The sequence below is a fragment of the Fusarium odoratissimum genome, assembly GCF_000260195.1.
Source record: "Fusarium odoratissimum NRRL 54006 unplaced genomic scaffold supercont1.34, whole genome shotgun sequence".
In the NCBI taxonomy this organism is placed as follows: domain Eukaryota; kingdom Fungi; phylum Ascomycota; class Sordariomycetes; order Hypocreales; family Nectriaceae; genus Fusarium; species Fusarium odoratissimum.
In genome coordinates this window covers 313969-340960 of record NW_022158717.1, presented here as the reverse complement: position 1 = coordinate 340960, position 26992 = coordinate 313969, and the positions used below count along the sequence as shown (strand labels likewise).

General features: G+C 49.0%; 13 protein-coding genes across 13 annotated transcripts; 8 read left to right on the top strand and 5 right to left on the bottom strand.

The window, feature by feature from the left end:
• The first annotated feature begins 106 nt into the window (after window positions 1-106).
• FOIG_13652 (uncharacterized protein) lies at window positions 107-2128 on the top strand. The gene is made up of 7 exons (XM_031214812.1): window positions 107-266; window positions 326-426; window positions 482-622; window positions 679-761; window positions 812-1500; window positions 1554-1748; window positions 1802-2128. Exons 2-7 carry the CDS (start codon window positions 346-348, stop codon window positions 1894-1896), a joined length of 1284 nt encoding a protein of 427 aa, XP_031055609.1. The 5' UTR covers window positions 107-266; window positions 326-345; the 3' UTR covers window positions 1897-2128.
• Window positions 2129-2385: 257 nt separating this feature from the next.
• FOIG_13651 (uncharacterized protein) lies at window positions 2386-3425 on the top strand (the record flags this gene model as incomplete). Its single annotated transcript, XM_031214811.1, has 3 exons — window positions 2386-2488; window positions 2549-2835; window positions 2895-3425. 3 exons carry the CDS (start codon window positions 2386-2388, stop codon window positions 3423-3425), a joined length of 921 nt encoding a protein of 306 aa, XP_031055608.1.
• A 457-nt stretch (window positions 3426-3882) lies between these two features.
• FOIG_13650 (uncharacterized protein) lies at window positions 3883-5953 on the top strand (the record flags this gene model as incomplete). Its single annotated transcript, XM_031214810.1, has 2 exons — window positions 3883-5737; window positions 5790-5953. The coding sequence occupies 2 exons, from the start codon at window positions 3883-3885 to the stop codon at window positions 5951-5953; spliced, it is 2019 nt and encodes a 672-aa protein (XP_031055607.1).
• Window positions 5954-6443: 490 nt separating this feature from the next.
• Window positions 6444-7589, top strand: FOIG_13649 (uncharacterized protein; the record flags this gene model as incomplete). Its single annotated transcript, XM_031214809.1, has 1 exon — window positions 6444-7589. The coding sequence occupies one exon, from the start codon at window positions 6444-6446 to the stop codon at window positions 7587-7589; it is 1146 nt and encodes a 381-aa protein (XP_031055606.1).
• A 441-nt stretch (window positions 7590-8030) lies between these two features.
• FOIG_13648 (uncharacterized protein) lies at window positions 8031-8976 on the top strand (the record flags this gene model as incomplete). Its single annotated transcript, XM_031214808.1, has 3 exons — window positions 8031-8271; window positions 8332-8413; window positions 8466-8976. The coding sequence occupies 3 exons, from the start codon at window positions 8031-8033 to the stop codon at window positions 8974-8976; spliced, it is 834 nt and encodes a 277-aa protein (XP_031055605.1).
• A 273-nt stretch (window positions 8977-9249) lies between these two features.
• FOIG_13647 (uncharacterized protein) lies at window positions 9250-12128 on the bottom strand (the record flags this gene model as incomplete). Its single annotated transcript, XM_031214807.1, has 6 exons — window positions 9250-9289; window positions 9403-10040; window positions 10125-11042; window positions 11091-11538; window positions 11705-11737; window positions 11791-12128. 6 exons carry the CDS (start codon window positions 12126-12128, stop codon window positions 9250-9252), a joined length of 2415 nt encoding a protein of 804 aa, XP_031055604.1.
• A 361-nt stretch (window positions 12129-12489) lies between these two features.
• On the bottom strand, window positions 12490-13041 carry FOIG_13646 (uncharacterized protein; the record flags this gene model as incomplete). Its single annotated transcript, XM_031214806.1, has 2 exons — window positions 12490-12820; window positions 12873-13041. The coding sequence occupies 2 exons, from the start codon at window positions 13039-13041 to the stop codon at window positions 12669-12671; spliced, it is 321 nt and encodes a 106-aa protein (XP_031055603.1). The 3' UTR covers window positions 12490-12668.
• A 286-nt stretch (window positions 13042-13327) lies between these two features.
• Window positions 13328-14947, bottom strand: FOIG_13645 (uncharacterized protein; the record flags this gene model as incomplete). The annotated part of the gene is made up of 3 exons (XM_031214805.1): window positions 13328-13649; window positions 13696-14767; window positions 14842-14947. The coding sequence occupies 3 exons, from the start codon at window positions 14945-14947 to the stop codon at window positions 13328-13330; spliced, it is 1500 nt and encodes a 499-aa protein (XP_031055602.1).
• A 791-nt stretch (window positions 14948-15738) lies between these two features.
• FOIG_13644 (beta-glucosidase) lies at window positions 15739-18379 on the top strand (the record flags this gene model as incomplete). The annotated part of the gene is made up of 2 exons (XM_031214804.1): window positions 15739-17739; window positions 17786-18379. The coding sequence occupies 2 exons, from the start codon at window positions 15739-15741 to the stop codon at window positions 18377-18379; spliced, it is 2595 nt and encodes an 864-aa protein (XP_031055601.1).
• A 1165-nt stretch (window positions 18380-19544) lies between these two features.
• FOIG_13643 (uncharacterized protein) lies at window positions 19545-21024 on the top strand (the record flags this gene model as incomplete). The annotated part of the gene is made up of 3 exons (XM_031214803.1): window positions 19545-20020; window positions 20068-20770; window positions 20827-21024. 3 exons carry the CDS (start codon window positions 19545-19547, stop codon window positions 21022-21024), a joined length of 1377 nt encoding a protein of 458 aa, XP_031055600.1.
• An 861-nt stretch (window positions 21025-21885) lies between these two features.
• On the top strand, window positions 21886-22830 carry FOIG_13642 (uncharacterized protein; the record flags this gene model as incomplete). Its single annotated transcript, XM_031214802.1, has 1 exon — window positions 21886-22830. One exon carries the CDS (start codon window positions 21886-21888, stop codon window positions 22828-22830), a length of 945 nt encoding a protein of 314 aa, XP_031055599.1.
• A 49-nt stretch (window positions 22831-22879) lies between these two features.
• FOIG_13641 (uncharacterized protein) lies at window positions 22880-24852 on the bottom strand (the record flags this gene model as incomplete). The annotated part of the gene is made up of 4 exons (XM_031214801.1): window positions 22880-23509; window positions 23574-23963; window positions 24011-24705; window positions 24756-24852. The coding sequence occupies 4 exons, from the start codon at window positions 24850-24852 to the stop codon at window positions 22880-22882; spliced, it is 1812 nt and encodes a 603-aa protein (XP_031055598.1).
• Window positions 24853-26343: 1491 nt separating this feature from the next.
• Window positions 26344-26715, bottom strand: FOIG_13640 (uncharacterized protein; the record flags this gene model as incomplete). Its single annotated transcript, XM_031214800.1, has 1 exon — window positions 26344-26715. One exon carries the CDS (start codon window positions 26713-26715, stop codon window positions 26344-26346), a length of 372 nt encoding a protein of 123 aa, XP_031055597.1.
• Between the last annotated feature and the right edge of the window lie 277 nt (window positions 26716-26992).

Sequence of the window (26992 nt, the reverse complement as noted above, 5' to 3'; positions counted from 1 at the left end):
ATACATACATACATACATACATACATACATACCAACTACTCTCGGTCAGACAGACAAACCATCTACCCCGCGCAACCTCGTCCACAACGACAATAAATGTGAGAATGCTTGGGCCAACCTCACAAAATATCCGGCCCACATACTCGCTTCGCTTCGCTTTCCTTCCAAATATGCTGTGAGGCGGTTTGTCAAGGCCTTTTTTAAGCATATTGCTCCTCATATACCCATCATACATGAGCCGACGTTTGACATCGCCACAACGCCATGTAAGTAGTAGGCCATCATAGGCAGTGCAATAGAGGTTCTGAAACAAAGTTTGACATAGCTCCCCTCCTGCTTGCTGTAATGGCCTGTAGCGCCGTATATCTCGGTGAACACTCCAGGGCTACATCGATGCATACCATCTCCGTGCAACTTGTTTTCGAGGTAGGACAGTCATTCCGAGCACTTAGATGATAAATTTCGTTAACAGAGGAACCAGAATGAACGGATGATTGCGTTCAGCAAGGCCGACCCTGAGACTCTAACGTGGATGCTGCAGACATATTTGCTCCTCGCTTATTTTGAGATTCACTGCGGTTCGGAAGGCAAGCGAGCACACGCGTTTCCTCACTGCGTCAAGGTTAATTCCAACGTCTACTAATTCAGTCTGGTCATGGCTAACTCTTACGTTTTCAGCTTACACAAGAAGCATTCAGTGAGCTACAGACGTGTCCGCCCACCACGTATAAGGATTGGGTGCGCTGGGAGAGTCTAAATAGGTACTTATACTCATACCATGCACGCATTATAATTGCTCACACTATACAAGGTGTATCTCATCTACGATACTCATAGGTGGCACCGTATGCTCAAAGGAACAGGAAGCATGGATCCCAACACCTATGGTCGAAGCCAGATTCGCCCTCCCGTCAAGCAACGCAGAGTGGCTAAAAGAAGAGTCCAGCTGGGGCACCCCAACCGAAGTATTATACAGTAACGATGCGCTGGACAGCATCATCGCCGGCCAACCACCGTCCATGCCAGTCAGCGAATTCGGTCTCGTAACCATCGTGTCTGCCCTTCTCTACAGGATATGCTCATTTGAGCTACTAACAGGCTCGCGCGACGGGGAACTCTACACTAAATTCGGCAAAAAAACGGAACAGTCATTGCAGGTGCTAGATGCAATTCTCAAAGCTCGTACGATCCAGGATGATGGCGGACTGGTCCCGAATCCCACCGTTCACTGCGCCAGATCATTACTGAACTCAGCTTTCTACCATCTTTACGCTAGCGTTCCGCTGTCTGTCATGAAGAAGATACTCTGGTCGCCTGCGAGTCTCGATGATCCTGAGATCATGCATCTTTTAAACGAGGCAATCTCACCTGAACTCTACCAGGCACTCTTCAATGCAGCAGACCAGCTAAGATCCGACTGCCGCGTGGGTCTATCTTACATTAAAAAAATAGCGCCCATAATATTCGGGCCCGAAAGCGCGGTCGGCGCTTTAGAGGGCTGTATGTCTTGAATTCCGTGCTCAACTTTTGTTCAGTAGCTAACCTGTAGGCAGGCCTGCTTCTTTGCTGGTACCTTCAATTCGCGCAATCTCGTGATTCACAGGCTGAATCACGCGATATTCTCAATGCATTGATAAATGAGAGTTTTGCAGAAGTTACGGACCTGCAATTGGGGGATTATGGCCTACAATCAGTCTTACCGCTTGCCGTATCAGCAGAGCTTCTCTCGGATGGCTCAATGTGGAAGTGTAAGTTCAAGTCTCTGTCGTTAATGATTTTGAGAAGATGCTAATATGTGCAGGGCCTTCTTCTGTGTCGCAAAAGCTGAAATCGTTAATTAAGAAATTGGAGGATTCGGACACTACCATACACGTTGCAACAGCCTACCCACCATAGCGACAAACATTGCTACAGTTCTCCGTACATCCAATGTCAATGTAACATAAAATATCCTCAATTAGTTGGCCGTCTTAGTTTATTCGGACTCATTCCGTATTCGGGGGAGCAGTGGTGGTCAACATAACATGGAATCTTTTCGGGTCCAAAGCCGAGGAAGTATTTTTGAGATATTATCAGCAAGCACTCGATATATTATATATATCATCATATCATTTCTCTCTCATTGCAATGCACAAAATTCCTTCATTATCGACCTCATCGTGACAAGGTGGGCGGGTATGGGTGGGTAGCTTCTGGGTGGGACAGCGGTGGTACACAACCGAACGATTGCCATTCTTGTTTGCCACCTATTTTGTATTCATTGATCTACGACAGGCCACCATATCCTTGCCTTCCTCACGCGGTTTTCTTTTGGACGTAGAACAAGACTGTTCTTAGCAGAAAAGGCTAGAGTTGATGCTAACTGCAGATTTGAACACCAACAAAATGACCACTCGCAAGGAATACGTCTTCAAAGCCATCAATGGAATCCCGGTAGCCGCAGACGTATACTTCAGGAAGACCACGACTGCTTCGAAGCTTCCAATAGGTATGCAAACTACTCAATCCTCGCCCACTCTGAGTAAGCATCTGACGCGTTGAGATACAGCATTACATTTCCATGGCGGAAATTTCACGGTCGGCTCGAAACAAATGCTCCCGCGAGACCAGTGCGAAAGGCTCTTGGATCTAGGTTTCGTGGTTGTATCCGCCAACTATCGACTGGCTCCCACGGTTACAGTCTTTGAAGGACCGGTCAAAGATGCACTGGACGCATACGAATGGTCGCGGACAAAATTACCCCAGCTGCTTCTCGAAGATGCTCATGTAGAAGCGAATGGCTCTCGGATTGTAACACTGGGTCATTCCTGCGGTGGCACCTTGGCCCTTCTGACAGTGAGCAGATACCATAATTTCTGACACGGATATGAGATGCTAATACGCGGACCGTCTAGGCCAGTTCGCCCCAACCGCCTCGCGCAATTCTCGACATTTACGGGATCAAGTACCTAGCAGACTCGGCCTTCCATACCCCCTTACCTGCACCTCCAGGTGCTCCTCAGATTGATCAAGATTTCACGAGCAAGATTTGGAAAGATGACCCTCCTCCCACCTCAGCACCCCCTCCGGTGGGACCGAAAGGGCATGACTTGGCCAACTATCGTGTTGCCTGGATGTTTGATCAGCTCGGAAAGGGAACACAGTTGAAGACGGTTGTAGGAGACGGCGACTATGATCGCGTTGACCCCGTTTCGCAGTTCTCCAAGGGTAACTTCCCTCCCACCTTTTTCATCCACGGCGCCGAAGACAAGCTGGTGCCGGCAAGGCTGTCGCAACAGGCATATGACGAACTCAAGAGTCATGGCGTCGAGACGGAATTGGTCCTGGTGGAAGGAGGACAGCACGGCTTTGATGAAATTGGACAGCCTGAGAATGCACTTGAACTTTTGGAAAAGGGCTTTGAGTTCCTCAAGGCCCATGTCTGACATGATCCCATCTTGAAGAGAATAGGTTTTGAGAGGATAGATCTGAATAGGTATAATTTGACTATATGTGCCTTGTATAACTGTGTATGCATGCCTTGCGGCAGCCTGAGCTGAGCAGACCGATTGCATACCTGATACATGTCCGTTTGAAATTCTGCTAGCTTTCGTGATACCTCACTACTGGGCATAATTAAGTGAAATGGGTGACCTTGCGTGGTATTTAGTTGTGTGAGGTAGCACTTTACAGTACTTTTTGTGTTGAACGGGGCAGGTGGATCAACCGACGACAACTTAAAGTTACCCACCGTAAGTGGGAATTACGATTTATGTAGCGCGTATTTCAGCCGCCTCCAAGTACCAAGCCATCCATTATTTTAAATATTGAACTGTTTATCGTAAAAGCTAAGGGGCTAGACCACTCCCAGAGCCTCAAATTCTCATCACCGTTACAATCACAATGGATCCGCCTGCCAAACCCAAACGCACAAGAGTCAACAAACACAAGCGCGTCTCAAGAGCCTGCAATTACTGCCGTGCTCGTAAGCACAGATGCGATGGCAGCCACCCAACCTGCTCGCGATGCTCGGCCATCCATTACCCATGCAGCTACGGCCCCGACTCCAAGAAGCGTGGGTTGACGACGGGATATGTGAGGGCTCTGGAACTACTTTGGGCACTTGTCTTCACCGTCGTTCCTAATAGCAAGGCTGTAGTCCAAGAGCTCTTGCCAGATATCCAGTTTGCCCTAGATTCGCGATCCAGATTGGTCTTGAACAGCAGGCTTGTCAGAGATTACGAGACACTCAGACAAGCTTGGGACGGTAGTGATATCCAAGAAGAATTGGATCAGCTGTTGTCGAATATTCAGCAAAGGAACGACTCCGGTGCAAATTCCGTGGCTTCCGTCAAGGCTGAAGCCTCCACTCCCGACCTCGCCCCTCGTGTCAAGGCATTCGAGGCTGTACAGACTTCAACGCCAGCCAATGACGCTCGGGAGGTCTCAGACCCCATGGATACCGACAGGGCCAACACGCCTTCCTCTCATGACGCGTCAGTGCCCCAACCGGCTCCATGGAACGACGTATCATCCCCCGCGTCTGCTCAGCAGGTACGGCGCTTAATTGATATATACTTTGCCCATACCAACTGTTGGCTCCCGATGGTCCAAAAGCACAAGATGCTGGAGTTGTTGTATTCGCCGTCAAGAGACGATCGGGCAGAAGAGGGAAATATGGCCACTCTATGGGCTGTTGTTGCTTATGCTTCCCTTCAAGATACCCGTAACCATACTGGAGCATCTGATGGTGAATCTGCTCTTCCTCCTCCCGAAATAATCTATTCCAAGGCGAGACAACGGATACCTAACGAAGATGCGCGACTGTCAGGCTACGTTCAAGCTTTGCTTATCCTGGGCCTTTTCAAAATGGATCAGGAAGATCTTGTGTCTTCATGGCACTTGATTGGCCAAGCAGTGAGGATTTGTCTTCATCTCGGTACCGCGCCTTCTACCAGCAACGGCTCCAATGCCGCAAATGTCGATGATGACAATCAGAAGCGGCTTCTCCTAAGTTGCTTTATACTCGATACTCTCGTATCATGTCGTTTGCGCAAGCCACCATATCTCAGGACAGGAGATTTATGTTTCTCCCCGAAGCTCGCAGAAACAGGTCCGAATGAATGGGAACCGCAGAACGTAACTTCTACAAGTTTGGGCAACACCAACTCCATGAACCAGCCTTCGCGGGTCTTAAGTATCTTCAACTGCTACGTCAGCTTAATATGCATCCTAAACGATGCCATGTCGAATCGACAATCTTCAAACAGGCCTTGCACCAAAAGTCTACTAGCATTGAATCGCTGGTATGATGGACTTCCACAACATTGTCAGATTTCGCCATTGCCTGGCAAGGTTCAGCTGGGAACGGCACCGCACCTAACACCGCAACTTTACAACCTTCACCTCGCCTTCGCGAGCACTGATATGCACCTCAGATCACATCTTGCTGCCACAAACGGGCTACCGAGTACACAAACTACAGGATTAGCAGGCCTGTCTATGGGATATCTCATAGCAGCTTTTGTGAAGGAGTTTGGTGTAGCTAACATGCCCGCTATATTCAAGATTTACCAAGACCTTGGACGCAGAAGAGTCTTCAGACCTGTGCGGCAGGACCATTTTGTTGATCTAGTGGTCTCGAGTGAGCCTTCTCCTAATTTACTACCGACACCTCCGGAAGTCTGTGAAACAGACTCTGTTGGTACTAATAGGCTAGAACGGCCTTCTGCGGTGTCATTGACTCGCCAAGTTGAGGGTAGGTCAACGATGTTTACTTTCAAGCTCTTGCTGACAAAAAACCCAAATAGAGCCGGCTACTAAATCTCATGCACCGACATCAATTGAAAATTTGGACGAATACGATATAGAAACCTGGGGCAAGATATTTGGTACAGCAGAGTTGGGCGAAGCAGGCATACCAACCCAGCAGGACATAGAGAGTCTAGACTACTTGAATGGGATGGCATGGTAATATAAGGACGTTTTGAGACTGAGAACTGATTTCACTATTTTGATCGGGTTCTTCTATTCTCATCAAGATTGTAATGACTCCTGGGCAGGTTCTCTTGTAGAGTTCCGTAATATTCATGTACAACCACTATATCTATGTATCGATTGATGAAATACGGCGAACCTTGTAACTCCCACCACTTTGTTTGGCTTTGCCCACTCTACAGCTTTCGAGGTGATCAAATATGCTCCCAAAGTGGTGCTAGACATTAATTACGTGGAGATTTGATAGGTTGTATGGGTGGAGTTGTGTCATCGGGTGGGAATGAACTCCACCTGCTCTTTTGCGAAGCTGACTCGAAAGTCTTGGTAGTAGTTGCTGGTGAGGTGGCTGGCTTGTCGCTCACAGGGACTAGTCAAGCATTTGTATTTAGCTACCAACCGCAACTTTCCCAAAGCCTCCCTTCTCTCCAATCAATTTCACCTCTCAATCCCATTCCACCAGTCCCAACATGAGTCCCAGCGTTCCTACAACTACCAATCGTGCCTTATGGCTCTCCTCATTCGACAAACCTCTAGAGCTCGTTGAACTCCCCGTCCCTGAGGCAACAGCTGGCTCAGCCGTCGTCCAAGTTCTAAACACAGTGGTATTCCCATATGCCGAAGATATTCACCAGGGCAAGTTGCCTGTCTTCAACCTGAGCCTTCCCCTGGTGCCGCATCCAAGCCATATCGGCCGGGTACACGCCGTCGGATCGGATGCCATACTTGCCAAGCCCGGTGATCTGGTCTTTTTCTCGGCCGCCATCTATGCGCGAGACGATCCTAGCGTGAATATTATCCAGGGTCACCACGGTGGAGAGGGTACGAAAGGCCGCAAGCTCATGCAGGGAGAATGGCGAGACGGCGCCCTCCAACAGTATCAAAAGGTCCCTCTCGAGAATATCTTTGTGTTGGACGAGGATCGGCTATGCAAGCAGCTTGGATACACACCCGCGGACCTTCATGAGATCTCCTTCTATAGCATCTCTGCTGGAGCTTTATTCGAGGCTGCCAATCTACTAGCAGGCGAGACGATTGTACTGGGGCCAGCCACTGGGACCTATGGAGGTATCACCTCCGACATGGCACTGGCTCTGGGCGCCAACGTCATTGCCATTGGTCGCAGTGAGACAAAGCTCGTATACCTGAAACAGCAGCTTGGGAACCACGAGCGATTCAGCTATGTTGTCATGACTGGAGATGACGAGGTGGACGCGGCCGCAATCCGAAAGGCAAGCCCCAATGGGCGCGGTGTCGAAGTATACAACGATTGGGCATCAGGCAGCTTGAACGGCTCTCCGTACTTCTCGGCCGCCATACAGGCCGTGCTACCAGAAGGGAGAGTTGTCCTTAGCGGAGCGCCATCTGGGTCTATCTCAGTTCCGTACACACTCGTGATGCACAAAAACATCAAGATCATTGGTAAGGTCATGGTATCACGAGGAGGAATTGAGTTGACTATCAAGATGGTGAATTCGGGGGTTCTCAAGCTCGGCAAGCGGGGGGGCTCGAGTCACAAGGTTTACGGCTTGGGGGAGCATCACGAGGCTTTCGAAGATGCAAAGCAGAATAGTGGCTTCAGAGTCTACACCGACGTTGCTCCTAACTCATGGTAGAACTGGGTATATGTGGCTGTGTAACTATTTTGACATTCATTTTGCAACAAGTTATCATGATATAGTCAGATGTATTGCTGTCAATGAACGTCACTTATCAAGTTAGAAAATGCAACCGTGATGGTAGCATATGAATGCTATGGAGCAACAAGCGCGTTGAATCATTGTGGTGCCACCCGAAGAGACTCCCTTAGCGAGTGGGTGGGTGCTAAACCAGATCCATTGCCTGCAGAGCATAACAGGAACTTTTGGTGGGGATGCCCACCGGCGCGGATGTTCGGAACCCCACACGGGAAAGTGCCAGCCAGGGTTTCAACTAAGCTTGATAAAGTGCAATCTTCACCAAATTGGCATTTCAGTCGGGATTTCTAGTTGGTCAATTCTGAATAAGTGGCTAGCCCTCTTCTTGTGCTTCAAACTCAGCCGTCAACATTAAGCAAAATGCCGTGCGCTGGCTGTTACACAGGACATGACCATCCTGGTCCTGTTTACGGCCGCCAGGCCAAACTTCATGGTCATGATGTGTACGTTACAGAACCTCAGACCAAAGAGGTTTCGACAAAGGGACTGATAGTCGTCATGTCGGATGCGTTTGGGTGGAACACGACCAACCTACGTGGTGTGGCAGACAGATATGCAGAGCGGACTGGCTGCAGAGTATACGTTCCTGATTTCATGCATGGTGAGTTCATGGTTTCTGTCCATGTCCTCGGTACTTGAAGGCTTATGTGTTTATTTTCAGGCACCTCTGCGCCCGCATCCATCAAAGCCGTCATTGACAGTGTTCTTAATGATGGAGGTTTCTGGGGATGGCTGGTAAAACCGTAAGTTAAACATGTACCAAGCAACACTGTTATTCCTAACGCAGAGAATCAGATGGAACTTATTAAAGGCGGCATTCGTCATGGTACCCTTCAGCATTCGTAACAAGCCCGAGAAGCGTTATCCTGGCATTCGCAAGTTCATGGACGACCTACGTTGCAGTGAAGCAGCTAATCTCAAGGTTGGCGTGGTGGGCTTCTGCTGGGGCGCATATGGTATCACGCATCTAGCCCACGGTGAGGTAGCTGCGAATGGCAAGACGATCATCGACGCAGCCTTCACTGCTCACCCGAGTGAAATCGAGGTTTCCCGAGACATCGAACCTGTGAAACTGCCCTACAGTATGGTCATTGGTGATGTCGACTTTGCCTTGCCTTTGAAGGAGGTGCACAAGGCAGCTGAGATCCTGGATGCAAAGAGGGATGTGGACACTGAGGTTGTAATTATTCCCAATGCAAAGCATGGCTTTGCTGTTAGAGGCAACCCGGATAACAGGGAGGAGAAGGATATGGCTGATCAGGCAGAAGATCAGGTAATTAGGTGGTTTGCCAAATATATGTCTTAAAAGGAGAGGAATAACATTTTCATGGCTATCTCCTATGACTTTCACTTATCCCGACTATCTCATCTTTATCTACTGAGTTCTTATAACAAGAAAATTTATAATAGTGCAGGTATACGCCAACACCAGTATGCGGCAGTTCAAGAAAGCGTTCCCTTTGCCAACAATTCTTCCAGCTCCTCGTCGGAAAGAAAATCACTATTAAACCGTTGGGCAACTTCCCGCTCCTGACGAGCTCGTCGTTCTGCATGTGCTGAGGACTCAGCCTCGTCAGGCTCATCCGCCGCCCCCATGGGCCTTTTTCCTTTTCGTTGCTCTGACATAGTAGAGGACTTCGCACGGTCGTCACCATCTCGAGTGTTGTCTAGATTTTGCACTATCCTTTTTCGTGTTGGTCTGTGTACTGATGCAGCCGTTCTATTGACTGACCCTGCTGTCCTCGTAACTTCATTCGCCTGTTTAACTCCAGAATGGAAGGGCATTGGAGACAATCGGTCAGATCCATAGTCCTCCTCTTTGAGTAATGTGCTACTCAGCGGGGCTTGGTATGAATGTCTTATAAAAGGCCGATTAGAGGGAAAGTCCAGAGACCCAGTATTCTGATCCTTGGCCCAACCCGTCGTAACGTGCTTCCACTTGGATAGTAATCCAAACCCTCGATACTGCCTTAGCTCTTTCTTCAACTTCTCAAAGTGATCCATTAGACGGCCTATGTCGTCTGAAGTATGAATAGCAAGGTTCCAACCTTTCCTGAACTCATCTTCTGGATATGAGGAGGTTCCCCACCTACCAATGTTGCTGGGATCCTCATCAAACTTGAACATGAGAACGTGAGTCTCCGGTGGGCAAGAAAATAGAGCTTGGGGAATACCTCGCTGCGCCAATGATGTATCGAGAACATAGATACACATATCCGCTTGGAAATACGTGACCTGCGCAGCTCTCCTGACAATGATCAATTCCTTATTCGATTCCTTCATTGTTTTGAAACTGCTATCGTCTGCCCAGGGCCATTCTGTCTGGTCCAAAACGTCGAGTCGAAGTTGCAAATCCTCCGGACTAGCCAGCTAATCCATTGTTGACGATACACGAAGAAATGAAACATCTGGTTCATTCCTTCCAATCTTATATATGGAATGCAGCTTACGCACAAAGTCCCTTGTGCTAGGTCGTGCACAAGCTCGCAGAACTCGGTCTTGTAGCTCCCGATCAGCATCATCCGATGCAACTGTCGGTAGGGCCTTCCAAACATAGTTAACTTCCGAACGTCGAGCTCTGGTTGGCTTATCAGTCCGAAGGCAAAAGTTATAAAGACAAGCATTCAAATTATCCTCGGCCGACATATGAAGAAGCCCGCGGAATGATTCTAAGTCTTCGACCATCGGAGCCTTCTCAAGTTGTATGGTGGATGAAAGTGGCCCCTCTGGGGACCGGATAGAGTCTTGAACAAGTTTCTTTGAGACTGCTAGATACGTCAATTCTCTCGTTGGCTTCCAGCCTGGGCTGAGATAAAATGTTGCTACAACGACAACATAGAATACGTCTTCTGGATGTAGTATTTCAGACAGATTGCGGTCAGTGTCTGTCCACATGAGCTCCAAGTCGTTGAGTACTTGGCCCTTCGCAAGACAGGGACGCTCTAAGCTCTCCAGAAGAACGGATATCAAACCTCTTGTCTCCCTGTCCGTGGTGGCTGTCCGCAGAAAGGATTCGACATTGTGGTGGGTGATAACTAAACCGATGCATTGGGACTCAACAAATCTAGCGTCTCGAAAAACTCCTGACCCGCAGTCGAATTTGCAGAGAGAGTCTCCCATAGGCCGGTCCTTTGCGTCGTGACTCCTGTCGAAATTACTGGCAATCCACGATCTGATATTTCCAGCCATGGAGAAGATATCGTCATCGCGCCTCAAGCTCTCCGAGTCAGTGGGCGCAAGCCTTTGAAGGCTACGGGCGATGCCTTCGCGATAGATGTCCCGTGCCCAGTCAGCGATATAGTCGATAATGAGAAGCAGTTGAAGTGCACCATCTAGCGAGTCGACGCCGCCACTCCAAAGACGAACCACTCGCTGCAAGAGTGTTAGACTCTAAATGTGTTTCATGCGTGCTATACTCACGTAAGATATCTTATCGGGGGTGGTATGAATGTAAGCTGCGAATACTCTCCACTGCTCGCCTTTGTATGACAGAAACCACACAAGTGGACCTCCATCCCATTCTTCATTTTCATTCGCAACATGGGCTAGTTCCTGCTGTATGGAGAGTAGCTCTCTGATAGCGAAGGCAGTCTGAACCTGCGTATCGGTGAAAGCATCACTGCCCTTCTCAGATTTGGCTTCAATCACCAGAAAGGGATAGACAAGAGGATCTCCGTCTAGCCTGAACGGGCTACTCCTAATATCCTCGGCGTAGTTTAGTAGCCGAGAGAGCCTTTCGGTAACCTGTAGCCCAAAGACTCGATCGGGGCGGTGCTCGCGTTTCGGGAGCTCCGCTCGCAGTTCACTAGAATAGATAATTGCTTCTTCAGCTCTGTCGTCGAACAAGGGGCTGATTCCCTGCTCTGGTCTAAAGAGTGATTAACATGCGTCCAAACTCAACGATACAATGCACTCACATGTCTCGCGAGAAGCCATTAGGCTTACATGTACAAGACTGACGCCTCCTCTGTCGAGCCCGAAGGGAATTAGGGTCATCCTCTTCAGCCGTTTGAGTGGTTGGGTCGACTTCTTACTCAGAGCGCCAAAGTCGTCCACGGCAATTCCGACTTATTAATATTTCAGCAATCTTATGACTGATAATCAACCTGACAGAACTTACCAGGCAATCTCTACAGAAAATCGGGCCATGACTTCTAATTCGAGCGCCAGACGCCATCCGCTTTCATTCTTCCTGCTCTCTAAGCAGCGTTTGGCAATCTTTGTAATACGCTTTGCGCGCTGCTGAGCCTGGTGCCTCCATGGAAACCGCGTGAAGTCTGCGGATATGCTCTCACGGTATTCTGAGTAATCCGTTTTACCGAGTCGCCGAATGTGGTCAAAAATGGTGTTGCAGTTGCTCGGCCAGTGAGGATTGGTGATTGAGTCAATTGGACCGTCAAAAATGATGTTGTACTTTTTCATCAGCTGTCGCTGGATTTCGCGTTGATTGGGTGGCATTGTGAAGTGAGAAGCGCCGTAGATGGTAAAATGAAATTACAATTGTTTGTGTGTAACTGTTATGGCTGTTGGCATGGATTTCAGCGTAAATAAGTACATGCTGGGTCTGGACCAACGGCCGGCTGAGATGCTCCGCCATGTTGGTGTTTCACTAGTCGCGCGCGTAGACGTGCATATGCAGTTGGTTGTGCAAGAAATGGAACAAACTGCATCGCTCAAGGCAGATATTGATTGATTTATTTTTTTCAGTCTAAAAGAGAATTGAAACAGGCAGAAAGTCAATTTAGTTGATGTTGGCCAGGCTGAAATGCACAGCCATGGTCGCGGCCTCAGTCTCACGATTGCAAGGCGTACTCGGAGCTCCCAAGTAAACGTTTCGTCAATTCATTCCCATAAAAACAAGTCGCTATCTGATTTAATTGTTGCCTGTTTCCACTTCCACGTTCCGTTGGCTCGTACGTCATTCCTCAGCCCCATTTCTTCATTTGTCGTGTTGTTGCCGTGTGTCGCGTGGCTGTCGTCAACTGATGCGCGATGCATTTAGGGAACCGGGGTGTAGTCAGAGTTGCGCATGTGAGACTTGCGGTTGGAGAAGAGGTAGTAGATGATCATTCCGACGACGGGGAAGAGGAAGACAACGAGACACCAGAGGATCTTGTGCGAGACGGGGCGGTTCGATTGAAGGACCTCAACTGTACATGTGTTAGTGCCATTTGAACAGCTGGGAGACAGGGAAATACGCACTCCAGACAAGAATATCGAGGACCAAAATGATGAAGCCGATAATTCCACCACCAGTTCCATAGTGCCAGGGCTCAGCGCCAGTGACGGTGACCTCGTCAGCGATGGGGGCAGCAAAGGCAAGCGTAGCAAGCCAGAGCTGGAGGAAGGCGATGACAGCGTTGTTGAGCATCTTTACAACCACTTTTGCAGTATTGAGTGATGGTTTGATTGCGAGAGAATGTTGATACAGAAGAAGAGGGGAATGGAAGAGGAGAGAAGCCTTTTTGAAAGGAATCAAGCTTACGACGAGACTGGGCACATGATACATTCACACTGACGTCATTGATAGCAACGGCAGCCTAAAACGTCAGATTCGGAATCGACCAATCAATCACCGATCATATCATTAGATCGACGATCGACGATGCTTGTTTTGATTTACTCAGACGCCTTATCTTATCTCAACATTCCAACCATTATTCCTTCTCTTCAACATCAGTCTTTTCCAGCGCAACAGCCTGAGATGGCACCGCATTTTCTCCATCAAAAATAACCGCCATCTGCTCCAACGTATGACCTCGTGTCTCAGGGTATGTAAAGTAGACAACGAAGATGAAGATGAACAGAATCACGGCGAATACAATGTAGTACCTCCACTGAATCGCGTCGAGAGCAATGGCGTTGACGAAGCTGTTGAAGAAGATTGATGCGACGGTCGTGCACCAGGCCACCGTGAGACCGCGAGATCGGAGAGAGAATTGCCAAATCTCGCAAGGATATGCGACAAGGAAGGGCGTTCTAAATATGTTAGCTGTGACCATCTCGAGACGTCAGTGAAACTTACAGCCCGACGTCATATCCTGCAAAGAAGATGAATAGGAATGGCACAACAGCCAATCCAACTGACGAAGCACCAGACTTTGCAAAGGATGCACTGAGTGCAGTGACGACAACGAATGATAAAAACATGACAGTCGCCGACGTCAAGAAAAGGAATCTTCGACCAAGGCGATCCACACTGACCGCCGCAGCAGTAGCCCAGAGAAGATTCCAAACGTTAAGACAAGCAGAGATAAGAGTCTGCTCCGTTGTAGTCTTGAGACCGACCGAGTTCAATACAAGAGGCAGATAGTACGAAACAACACCGTTCCCGGCCCACTGCGCAACAAATCCAAGCGTAACCGAGATGAATAATCGATGTCGGTTTCCTTTAGTCTTGAACATATCGAGATAAGAAGCACTCTTAGAAGCATCCTTCTCAGCCGTGATAGCAGCCTCAATCTCCATCATCTGCGTGCTGACGATTGGATCATCCCTGTTTCCACCAGCATGATACCTCGCAATGACATCTGTCGCTTCTTCCAATCGCCCGACACTGACGTACCATCTCGGACTCTCTGGCGCCATCAGGAAACCCGGTAGCGCACAGAGCGGCAGGAAGATCTGCAGCAGGACAGGAATGCGCCAGGACCAGTCATTGGGGATGACGCGACACGCAAAGGTGACCCATCCACAGATCGTGCCGCCAACATACCACCCACACATAAACAGCGCACTCGCAATAGCTCTATGCGAAGGATACGCGATCTCATTAATCAACACAGGCGCAGAATTTCCCAAAAAGCCAGCAGCGAAACCGATGAAGAGTCGAGCATACGTAAAGGCTTTCTCGTTGGGTGCACCAGCTTGCATTCCGACGCCGATTATGAGGAAGAAGTAGCCCGCATAGAGACCTGGTTTACGGCCGTAGCGGTTGGAGCACCATGCTGCGAGGGGCGTGCTGAGGCCGTTGCCGAGCCAGTATATCGCTGTCATCCAGCCGAGATATGCGCCGGTGGGGTGGTGCATGAACGTGTTCCAGGTGTTCAGGGCGAGGATGGAGCCCATTAGACCGCCGTCGTAGCCGTTTGCTGAGGCTGTTGAAAAGGTTAGGAAGTGTACGTAATTATGGGGTGAGATTGTTGAGGATGGGTTTGTAGGCTGGACTTACAGAAGAGGACAAGTGATAGGATGATGGAGTTGAGCTTGATCAAGTGGCTTGTCTTCCACCATGGTTGATGGGACGGCCCATGGCCAACCTCAGTGACGGTGCCCATTCTGGCTGCAGAGACTCAAGGACGGCCCTGATTGTCGGAAGAGAAGAAAGAAGAATATAGAGTACTAATCCCAAGAGATAGTTGAAGACCGTTGTCAGAAGCCAGTGCCGATCATCCTTGACATGCCGGGGATGTATGCAAGTCTATATACTCCTCCCATACACGTCTTTGACAAACGAAAAAAAATCCACCAAAATACTCCATACCATTTAAGGTATCACATGGCACACTAAGCTCTGTCAAAACCCCAGAGTAAATCCTGCCCATGGGGAATCAGACGTTTTCGCGTCTCCCCATACCGCTAGAAAATTGCAAGGGCGATGTCGCATTGCGGAGATTTGCTGGTGGGGATTTCACATAACGTACTGTTACGAGGCGGAAAATTGAGATTTTGGTGTGAGCTTAGCTTGGTTGTTGGCGTGGTTTGGTGGGGATGTATTTCTCCGCCCCTTGTAGAGAACACGGCAAATGATTTCGATGAGAAATAGTCGACGCACCATGCAAGAAATTCCTCGGAATGTGGATGATTTGCGTGATAACTGTACCATAATCATTAGTGCAGTTTGGGGCAAAATGTGGACTGGCTGTAACTCTGGCGGAGATTTAACGTCTCATCATGGAGCACAAGGATCGCAATGCTGGGTTACCATCATGCCCATGAACTATATAGCTCTGTCTCATTTTTGGTTAGTCAATAGCACTTCTATTCGAACTAGAGTCCCTTGCCTTGTCAATCATCAATCACATCATCACTCTCCCAGACACGAATAATTGAGATGAGGTATATCAGAATGGATGTGGAGGCCCTCATACAGCAATTGACCCTTGAGGAGAAGGTCCAGCTTACGGCAGGCAAGTCATTAACTCATTATTTCTTATCAAACTCATTGCTAACAACATTCGAAGGGGTCGGATGGTGGCACACAGCAGCAATTGAACGCCTCTCAATACCCCCAATCCGCCTCTCAGACGGCCCCAACGGCGTGCGAGGAACTCATTTCTTCGACAGCACCCCATCATCATGTCTCCCCTGCGGCACCTCTCTCGGCGCGACATGGAACACTGATCTCATCTACCGTCTTGGACAATTACTCTCAGACGAAGCCCACGCCAAAGGTGCGCACGTCCTTCTTGGTCCTACCGTCAATATCCAAAGAGGACCATTAGGCGGAAGAGGCTTTGAGTCTTTCTCTGAAGATCCTATTCTCTCAGGTATCTTGGCGGGACATTATGTGCATGGTGTGCAGAAGAATGGTGTCTCTGCTACCATGAAGCATTTTGCTTGTAACGATATGGAGAGTGCGCGTATGGCTGTTGATGTGCAAGTCACGGAGCGGGCGCTGAGGGAGGTGTATCTTCTTCCGTTTATGATTGCTATTGAGATGGCGAGTCCAAGGGTGGTCATGACGGCGTACAACAAGGTCAATGGCACCCATGCCCCTGACAACCATCACTTGCTACAAGATATCCTGCGCGATGAATGGAAATGGGATGGATTAGTTGTCAGCGATTGGTTCGGAACCTACAGTACAACTGAGGCGATCAACGCGGGACAAGATCTCGAAATGCCAGGCCCTACAAGATGGCGTGGTGAGACTTTGGTTCACGCTGTTACGTCAAACAAGGTTAAGAGGTCAACGCTAGATGACCGTGTGAGGAATGTCTTGAAGCTGGTCAAGCATTCCATAGAGAACACGAGTATCCCACCGAACGCGCCGGAGACTCAGCTTCAGAGCGAACAGAATACTCGCCTTCTTCGAGAAGCTGCTGCCGAGTCTGTGGTGTTACTCAAGAATGACAATGGAGTCCTACCACTTGATCCGACGAAAAAAGTAGCGGTCATCGGTCCTAATGCTGATATCAGTGCTTATTGCGGTGGTGGAAGTGCGAGCCTTCGAGCATACCATACTGTTTCCCCTATGGAGGGCATCAAGGGTATTTCGAAGGACGTTTCCTTCACAAAAGGACTCTACGGACATCGTTCACTGCCTCAAATCGGGAAACTCTTAAAAACAGTTGACGGTCAGCGTCAAGGATTCACTCTTCGCATCTACAACGACCCGCCTCCGACTTCGGGGCCAGATACACGCAAAGTCCTCGAGACGAGGATCTTGGATGACTCAAATATCTGGTTTGTGGACTACGAGCATCCAGCATTGGAGCAGATCTGGTACGCTGAGATCGAGGGTGTCTTGTCTCCAGAGAAGTCTGGGGAATGGGACTTTGGTCTTTGTGTCCACGGTACCGGCGAGCTCTTCATTGACGGGGAGCTAGTAGTCTCAAATGTCACCGACCAAAAGCCAGGCAGTTCCTTCCTTGGTTGCGGTACCGTTGAGAAGACAGGCAACAAGATGCTTGACGGTGGCAAGAGCTACAACGTCGTCGTGCGCTGGGGCTGCGATAAGACCTCTGATCTCAAGGTGTCGGGAGTCGTTGACTTTGGACAAGGCGGTATGCGTCTCGGAGGCTGTCCCAGGCTTGAGCCGCGGCAGGCACTCGAAGAAGCTGTTGGATTGGCCAAAAGTGTCGATCAAGTCGTTCTTTGCGTTGGGACGAGCGGAGAGTGGGAGAGTGAAGGTCAGGATCGCGCAAACATGTCTCTTCCTCCTGGCAGCGATGATCTGATCTCCGCAGTCCTGCAAGCAAATCCCAACACGGTGGTGCTGATCCAGAGTGGCACGCCTGTTTCAATGCCTTGGGTGGACCAAGCTAGCACTATTGCGCAAGCGTGGTTCGGCGGTAATGAGGCTGGAAATGGAATCGCTGATGTGTTATTCGGTGCCGTCAACCCTGTAAGTCAACCCCAGTCACATCATCTTGTTTTGCTAACAGTTCTAGTCCGGCAAACTACCGATCACGATGCCCAGACGCGTGGCAGACAATCCTAGTGCTTTGAACTTCCGGTCAGAAGGAGGTCGGGTTCTGTACAGCGAAGACGTGCATGTCGGCTATCGCTGGTACGACACGCTTGACATTGAACCCTTATTCCCATTCGGGCATGGTTTGTCTTATACTACCTTTGAACTTTCTGACCTGCACATTGAAGAGCACCTGGTCTCTGAGAGCAACAAGTTGGCAGTAAGCGTCAATGTGAGCAACACTGGCTCGCGGTGCGGAGCTGCTGTTGTACAAGTCTACGTCAAGCCACCCCATCCAACACCGCTCACTGCCTCTGCTCTTGATACAATTACGAGGTCTAGCAAAGAGCTCAAGGGCTTTGCCAAGATCAATCTGGATGCAGGAGCAAGTGGCGTCGCGAAGATTGAGCTAGACGTGCTACGTGCGACGAGTTATTGGAGTGAGAGGGAGGATTATTGGTGCAGTGACGCGGGGGAGTATACGGTGCTGGTGGGGACGAGCAGTAGATGTGAGTTTCTGGAGAAGACGTTTACGGTCCGGAACGCGGCGACGTGGCGGGGACTTCGGCCATGAAGAAAGTCAACTACCCTACATCCTATGAAATACCACTGTTAATTCTGTTATCTGTCTGTGATTGATCTGATGATGCAAGAAATAATAACTTAAAAAATTTCACTTCCGTTGACATCTTGTTATCGTGAGCTCAAATTCAGTTTCAACATTTGTTGAGAGATGTGACGCACAGATGTTGTAGTTAACCCGAGCGCGTTGATTGAGTCAAATGATTGAGATATCACGGCCAAGTGAATGGTGGCTTCACAGCACTCAACCCAGATCGTAGCGGAGTATTGCAACAAGCCAAACTCTGTTAGCTTCTCAATAGTTCAAACTCACACCAAGCCGAATTAATGCACATTGACTAATCTGATCGGAAGGCATCGTCCTTTTTACCGAATCCTCGCAAGTTCTCCACCAATTTAGGCGTAGAAATGCGGCTCCGACAAAAACGAACTAACGAAAATGTCCAAGCGGCAAATGACGCTCCCTAACCACTCACTCTAGCTGGGTCATGATTAACTCCGCAGTCTGTATTTCTCCGCTTCGTCAACCCCAGAAGTTGACCCGACTGATCGGTTACCTAGGTATCATGGCAGCGACAGACGCAGACCCCAGCACATCACTGCTGTCAACTGACAATGAAGCTGATGCGTCTATTACAGCTCGCGGAGAAAAGACGAGGCAGTTGACGACAAGGGCATGTGACGCATGTCGTGCTCGGCGGAGGAAGTGCGTGTTTCCAAGGGATGGTGCAGGAACAGCGTCGCATTGCGTGGGATGCTCGAGGCTGCATATTCAGTGTAGCTTTGACATACCGACAAGGCCTAGAGGTCCAAAGAGACGAAGGTAGCCTGAGCGAAACCTTGGCTTTGACGCGCCATATGAAAGCTGGCTAACAACCATCAGGACGACTCAACCACCTGCTGTAATCTCTCCAGAACTACACGTCGAGAGCCCGACCCATTACGAAGAAGAAGAGACGCTCCGTGCGGAAGTTCCAACACCTCTCGGAAATTCTCATCTGGATCTGGCATTTGGATCATCGCCCAATGCGCCATCACCAAGCCGTCCACCAATTCACACCCATGTCGCGCACTTCAACCAGCCTCAAAATGTCGAGTTGTTCGAGCATCAGTTCCAAACGGATGAAATATGCCCCCGGAGCTTGTTCATGACTATCATGGCAGACTATGTCGATCACATATACCCGCTTGTCCCTGTTGTTCACCTACCAACCTTCCGTAACGACTTAGCATCAAATAAAGATGTCACCGACCTCGACACTCTACTGCTATTTGTATCAATAGCTTCGTTGACCGTGGGCTTGCTGCCATCAAAGTTTGACAGTTATCACGCCCTGGCCGCTCGCTTTGGCACTCGCACGGCCATGATCAGCCACTGCTCTCAGATGTGCATTCGTCTTCGGCCTGCGGATTACTGGGATCATATCAGCCATCGAAAGTGGGCTGCGGCATATTGCCTCTCGATCGGAGCGTTCCAAGTTGGACAGATCAACCAAAGCCGCATGTTTGAAGCGGAGTCGATGCAGATTGCGAGACTATTAGGCATGCATCTTGTATCCGAATACGAGGGACTGAATCCGATTGAGACTCAACTACGGAAGAAATCATTCTGGCTACAGCTATACACTTTCGCGTGAGTCCATCACTGTCGACTACTGGCCTTGACTGACAAACAGGCAGACACTCCAAGATACAACCTGGCAGATGCAATTACTTGACATATCTCGACAACTATACCATTCGAGATGTCAATTTTGCTGCATTGGAGCCTCTCAACATCGTCGACGAGAACATAACCGAGACAGGAATCGTCGGCCAGCTTCCATCAACACCATCCGTAGGGCTACCAAACAACACTGACTCAGCAGATGATGCCCCATTTCACTCCACTACAGTGTTCATCATGGCATCTCGCGCATTTCTTTTGGGTATGCGAGAGTCCATGGTCAATGATGGTTGCAACTGCGGGTTTGGTAGGTCCCCGGAGGAGCGTCTGTCGAAGCTAAGAAATCTTCTTGATCAACTGCGGTATATACTTGATGGTTTGCCCACGCACATGCGCCAATGGGGACCGGAGGATAACTACCAACCCTTCGACAGCAGTGATAGGCGGCAAGGCGCTTTTACCGAATCTCATATCGAGCATTTGCAGAACGAAAGCACCAGAGCCAACTTGCACGTCAGCCACTTGTGGCTTCAGAACTTCCTCCTCGACAAGATGGACGTCGCTTTGCAAGAGATGAAGGACCGAGAGGGAGATGATTCATATATTACAACGCAGCTAAAGCAAAACTGGAGGGACCGAGAAGATGTAGCCCGACAGCTACTTCACATCCTCCATAGCATTCCGCACGCTTACCTAGAGCCCAACGGTCTATATCTCGTAAGTCTCATCCCACTTCTCATCATGGTATCGCAGAATAACAGGACTCGCGTTAGATCTACAAAGTGCGCAGCATCGCCAGTTCCCTTCTTAACTGTCCATTTGAGATGGAGAGACAACTCTCCCGTCGGGTTTCGGAGTACATCCAGGAGTTCACAAAAGTGCTGTCATACCTCGATCGGAGCGAGATCGTGAACACCGACGGGTTGAGGAGTTGGATAGACGAGGGCCAGCATATGAATTCTGATAGTTAGGACACGACGATGCTATTCGGAAGATCTGCTTTGCATTTGGTTCATTTTAAGCGAAGAAGTGTTACCCACCACCCTTACTTTAGTGCGCGGGTTCCTAAACAACTTGCGATAGAACTTAGACCTCTCGCTATGACCATGACTGTAGCAAGGCGGTTCCTGAGCAGGAACAAGCATCAATTAATGTGTGGGAAGCGTTCAGTGCTAGAAGAGAAGGAGATAAAGTTCTATTATCTGTTGTTCAAGAGGGCAGAAGCTAGAAGGGGTTTGTGCTGAGGAATAGATCAGCGGTGCTCTGTCCGTCCACGTGGAAATTATATCTCCATGAACATGAATCATAAGAAATGTCATTCATGACCTAGCCGGGCAAATCGACCTGAAATGAGGATCTTGTTGATTGTGAGTGATCCAGTTTTCAGCGGCCAAACTTGCCCCGCCTGGGCGATACGCTTTCTGAAAGTGGAAATAGCCGGAGTATTTGAAGTTAAACCCCCACGAAACCTGGCGCGCGACTAAAATCCAATTTAGGAACATATTCACAATGTCGGCGCTTACTGCGACGGTTGGCATGAACTAGACCATGTTTCATCTGGGCGGCAAACACTATCCTAAGAAAGTCCACCAAGGTTGGAGACAGCGCTTACGGCTCGCCTTCCCTATAAAATAGACATTTAGTCCACCACTTTAAAGCCAAAGCATCAATCTTACAGCATACCTTTCCATCCCAACAACGCTTATTTAGAACTCTTCTAAGCGTTCTAGAACTATTCTATTCTACTTCTACTTTATACATAACCACTCAAGACCACCATATCCCTTTCAATACTCGTAACATTCATCCTCGTTTCTTCAACACCACCTATCATGAGTGTCGTGCCATCCACTGGCCTTCTTCGAAAGCTTTACAGGGATGCTGCTCAAGACATCGAGTATCAGTCCTCCACATTCTGGCAGGTTTGGTTGCAGCGAGCCTTCCATGAAGATGAATACATGATCTCGTGTGAGATGCCTCCTGACGAGTCCCGCAGAAGGGTCGATGCGGTGGTGAAGAGATATGATGACAGACATGACACTTTGTCGGCTGTGCTCTGGATTGAGTTTAAGCGCCCCTCTGGTAGTGTCAGGCAAGTCGAGTTTCAAGCGCTGGATGCGGCCAAACGGTGCATCAGAACAAGTAATCTGGAATCTGTATATGTTATGACAACAGTTGGTGTTTCCTTCCGCTGCTGGACTGTCTACGGATCCGACCTTCTATCGCTCGTGCCATTCAACGGTGGTCCCGCTGATGCAACTCGGTCTCAATATATCGATGCGGACTCTTATGAGGCCGAAACGCTCACGAGATTTGTGGAAACCGTCAAAGCCTATCCTCCGCTTCGCCGTGCGCCTATTGTTCCGAGTCAACCTCTCCCTCAAAGTGGGTATCAGCAGACCGGATACAGTCAAACTGGCTATGGGGGGTACCCAGATACGCAGCAAGGATATCAAGCTGCTACAGGACAAGGCGACTATACAAGTGGAACACATGGTGAGGCCGATGCATCAGGAGCGTCATACTATGCGCAGAATCCAGCCTCATCTGTTGGGGAACATGGGCAGACGTCTTCTGTCAGTGACCAGTTCATCAAAGTTCATGTCAGTCGGGTTGCTCACTTCGGAAGGTCAACTGAATACTTTTTCAGTGACATCAATGGCAGCCAGAAGAGAACAACCAAAGATGACTGGAGGGAAGTCACATACAAAGGAAAGTTGGCATGGATCAGTTCTCGGCGAGGCGTCACCTACTACACCCGTGACAGGATCGGATAAGGTTGTTGCAAAATACTCGCATTTGCTTGATATAGTTCTTAATCCAAAGTCATGTTTCCAAGTTGGTGAACTGTCCTGTAGTAGATGTGTAGCGCACTATGGAATGACGAAAAGACGACCACCATTCAAGTGTACCATGTCGAGAAACTCGCATCCAAGCCAGGCCTCCGTCATCGTGTAGTGGAGAGGTGGCAATGTCTGCAATATAGAGGTATGAACATGTGGTCCTCAAGCTACCAATATACAGGTCCGTTGTATGCTCTACTCGCACCTTTTTGAGGGCCTTATCAAAGCGGAATTGGCCCAGGCATTCCCGGTGACCATTTTCATATTCTAGCAAAATTCCGGTGATTGGTCGATGATCAAATGATGTATCTCTGCAGAGAGTCATATACACAATTCCTTCCATACTGCATGATGATACAAACCATGACTCGGTGTTCTGGGTCCAGAAGTACGGAGGGTTTGGTATAAGTGAAGGGGGGAAAGGACGCTGGACGGGTGGCATAAGTCCATCAAATGCAAGATATCTGAGCGACTTCGGGTGCCCCGATGTTGAATCGTTGAACCAGACCTGCGTTCCATTCGGTGCAGGCGTTAGAATCTTATCGAGCACGAGGCACGATTCCGGTGGGCCGCTTGTTCCAAAGAGTGTGCTTCTACCTTTATTCGTAATGAACTACCGCAGCAATGTTAGCCACAAATACAATCACGTGCCAGAAAGCAATCAATTGGTATCTTACCACGAGACAGGCCGAAATCCTATTTCCCGCTGCTAGTGCATATCTTCGACATATCTCAGTCACGAATTCTCCATCGTCAAGTGGCATATGGATAAAGAAGCCGCGCGGATAAGCAGCGTCCATATCTGTATAAAAGCGAGTACTATCATTCTCATGAGCATGAATCATTGCAACGGAACTTCCGCCAGTCACTGCCGTGTATCCGGTTATACCATTGGCATTGCAATTGAAGAACGTCATCCGAAGTCTCTCGAGAAAGCTATTGACTCGATCGAACGTTGTGATATCAATGACATCGTTTGGATGTTCAGGGTTCGCCCAACCAACATAATTGCTGGTGTCATCTGGTATCGTCTCATTACAAACAAGAATGTCTCTCAGTTTGAGACCCTAGCCTGATGTTAACATGGAACTTGACATGCGTAGGTGACACTTACGTCAGATTTAATTGTGATGTTTTTAACATTACACGGAGTAGAGATGTGTCTCCACCACGACTTCACGATTGGTGTAGGTCCTGCTAATGAGGCATCTGCGGGACAGAACTTTACAGAGCGGATCCCACGATAATCTTCAGCGATCCATATCTTACCGACAGGTTCTCCCGGCTTGCTGAGTAATTCAGGGTGATCTTCGTTACAAAACTTTGACAACGTGTTGCCAATACTCTTCACATAGCGTACGCCATCGACAGTAGTGTAACTAATGTACACATCTTGTGTAAGGTCAACGGTCATATCAAAGACATTGACCCCAAGCGACTGTTCTTCTGCCGTGATGACAGCACATTCACGGACAAGAAGTCCAGCTATGGCCATCAATGTCTCAGCCGGAAGTCTAATTTGAAGTTCGTCCCTCAACTTTGGAGCCAGAAGGCGCTTAATGCGATGAGAACGCCTGTTCCTCTCGTATGCAGGAGGATCGAAAGCGTAGTCTCCAGCAGCGACCAGCGCATCCGAGATGTCGTAGAGCCTGAAGCAAAAACAGTCGTTGTGAAAGAAAGGTATGCGGCGACCCTCTGCCATGCATCGAGGACTGGCACAAGTGTGCAAATTGATCCATTCATAACTGTCGTGTATAGTGTCGGCCATACGGAGGTTAAACTCCATCGAAAATCGTTGACCCCCAATGTCTATCTTCACGTGAGCCATTGCCAATATTGCACGGATCGGACCAACAAACGTGCGATGACCAAGTCGCCTTCTTCCAACTCGAACTGGCAGAGACGACATCTTGTATCCGCCATGCAAAAGTATGGCGCTTCATCATGTGACTCCATGGCTATGGGATGTCGAGACAAAAAGCCCATGGGAATCTTTGGCAAGATTGCGTGTCGTATCAGACAAGTAGGTGGGATTTCGTTGATAATCGGAACGCTGTAACATTAATCCGCGACCCCTTAGCCCAGTGGAGTGAAATCATGAGCCCCACAACGCAGCCGCGTGGATGTGCTTCTGTTACCCTATTGGACACGGGCTTAATCATTGCCGCTTAACCCTCGGTAAGCAAATAACCCACCGCGCTTGCAACGCGCTACGCTTTGATTTTAGCGACAGAGATGCCTTCCAGTGCCTCAAGGTGCTGTAACAGCCACTAAATCGCCCGAAGCGCTTGTTTGCCTACTCTTGCCATCAGCTTCACAATCGCTGGGTGTCATGCCATGCTAACAAAGCAGACTCCTCGGTGATAACGAAAGGCTGCCTGCTGATCCAGCAGTCCTTTTCAGGAATAGCTTATCTCTCAAGGTAATTGTGACGTGTCTCCTTGATTAAGAAGCACGCAGCGCGGATGGTTTCCCTAATTGAAGTTTTCAGCAGCCTCAGAAAAAATGCCATACACCATCAAACCGCGGATCGAGTGTGAAGGTACCCCGACCGATAGGGAAGTCCTAGGTACCGTATCACGAATGAAAAGCGTATGTTCATGGCCCAAAAGAAGTCACGATGTACTGAATCTCAAGAGCGTATTACTTCAGTTTGGCTATCAGTTTTACAGGTTGAGACTTGATAGAAAGAGAGGATATGCCGCCGGCATCATTTAGGCGTGGCTGTCTGTTAGCAGTACATGGTCACCTTGTTGTGGGTGGGGCTGTTCTAATTTCGTCAGTCGCCAGGGGCCGAAAAGCGACACCAGGACGTCAGCTCAGCCGAGACTCAGGTTGGACTTAGGGAAGGCTTAGGCTTAAGTAGCGACTACTTAGGATGGTGTGCGAGAGAGGAAATACTATATGTCGATATTCACATTATGTATTAGCCTGTTTTGCGTCTTTAGAACGAGATCAATTCTTATGCTCGTGGAGTCAGCTCAGTCATTAACGACTGGGCTTTTGTTTTACCTGGTCTTGGATTAATATTTGACTGATGAGGTGGTAGGGCCGACCTAAGTAACGGCATCCGCTAAGAAGCTCGGTCAAAGTTCATGCCCTTGTTTCGGATGTAGAGTTGAAGTTTGCGGCCCGTGGGATCGTTGCATATTTGCCTCGGATTATGTCCTGTTTAGGTTGTCAGACATCCCTGAGCTCTTCGAAGTCTAGGTGCTTATTAGCCCGGCTTTACCTCTGTCTATTGAATAAATACGTTCGGTTTAGCATAGGAAAAAATATGAATGCACCAATATGACTTTACATTTAGAAATGCCTTGAAGTGGATGAAGCGCTTGGTTCATTTCAAGTTCTTATTAATCTAATGCTGGCATCGGACATGATATCTATGCTCCTATCATAGATCAGAATCTAGAGCGAGTTGCAGCGCGCGGTCATAACACCGGAGATCTAACCTCCAACTGTAACACTCAAGTTACAGTCAATTGTGGAACCACCATCTCCTTCGGCACAGTTGCTATCGTCATCATCAGAGTCACCATCGCCAAACCATCCATGCTTGTATATGTCTAGCTCGCTGATTGGAAAGCCATCCATCTCTCGCATCCACATAAATACGTTTCTGGTGACAAGCTCTGAAATATCTCTGTCAGGGCACAGCCCTGTATAGTTGACGGGATTTGTAAGTGCAGCGCAACCGGGTATGTGTGTAGGATGAGCTGTTGTGGTCATGATCGCTGTCTCCTGAACTTCCTCCTTTCCTCCAGCACAATTCCAGGTGATCTTGGAGAACTTGAGTCCGTGTCCACCTGGACATGCCATGTGAAGACGAACTTCGAGGTCTAGATCTCCAATGGCCGTTGAGCCAGGCGGCGGATATGGGTAGATGGGTGGTTGCCTGTATCTAGATTCCCCTTGGGCAAGAAATGCTAGTGCGAACTCAGCCTTGCGCGAGATGGACGTAGCATTTTGTTGCTGTTGAGGTACGTGATCCTGTACCAAGGAGATTGAGGTGCTAGTCCAGACCGCCTCATGGATATCGATCCTGTTGAAGCCGAGTAGTCCTCTGATATCCTTCAAGAAACCTTTGTGTAAACCA

Excerpts from the sequence above, each read along its gene's own strand:
- FOIG_13652 (XM_031214812.1), top strand. The coding sequence starts at position 346 with ATGGCCTGTAGCGCCGTATATCTCGGTGAACACTCCAGGGCTACATCG. Across the intron at positions 623-678 it reads CGTTTCCTCACTGCGTCAAG|CTTACACAAGAAGCATTCAG; the intron begins GTTAATTCCAAC and ends TTACGTTTTCAG. Across the intron at positions 1,501-1,553 it reads GGTCGGCGCTTTAGAGGGCT|GCCTGCTTCTTTGCTGGTAC; the intron begins GTATGTCTTGAA and ends ACCTGTAGGCAG.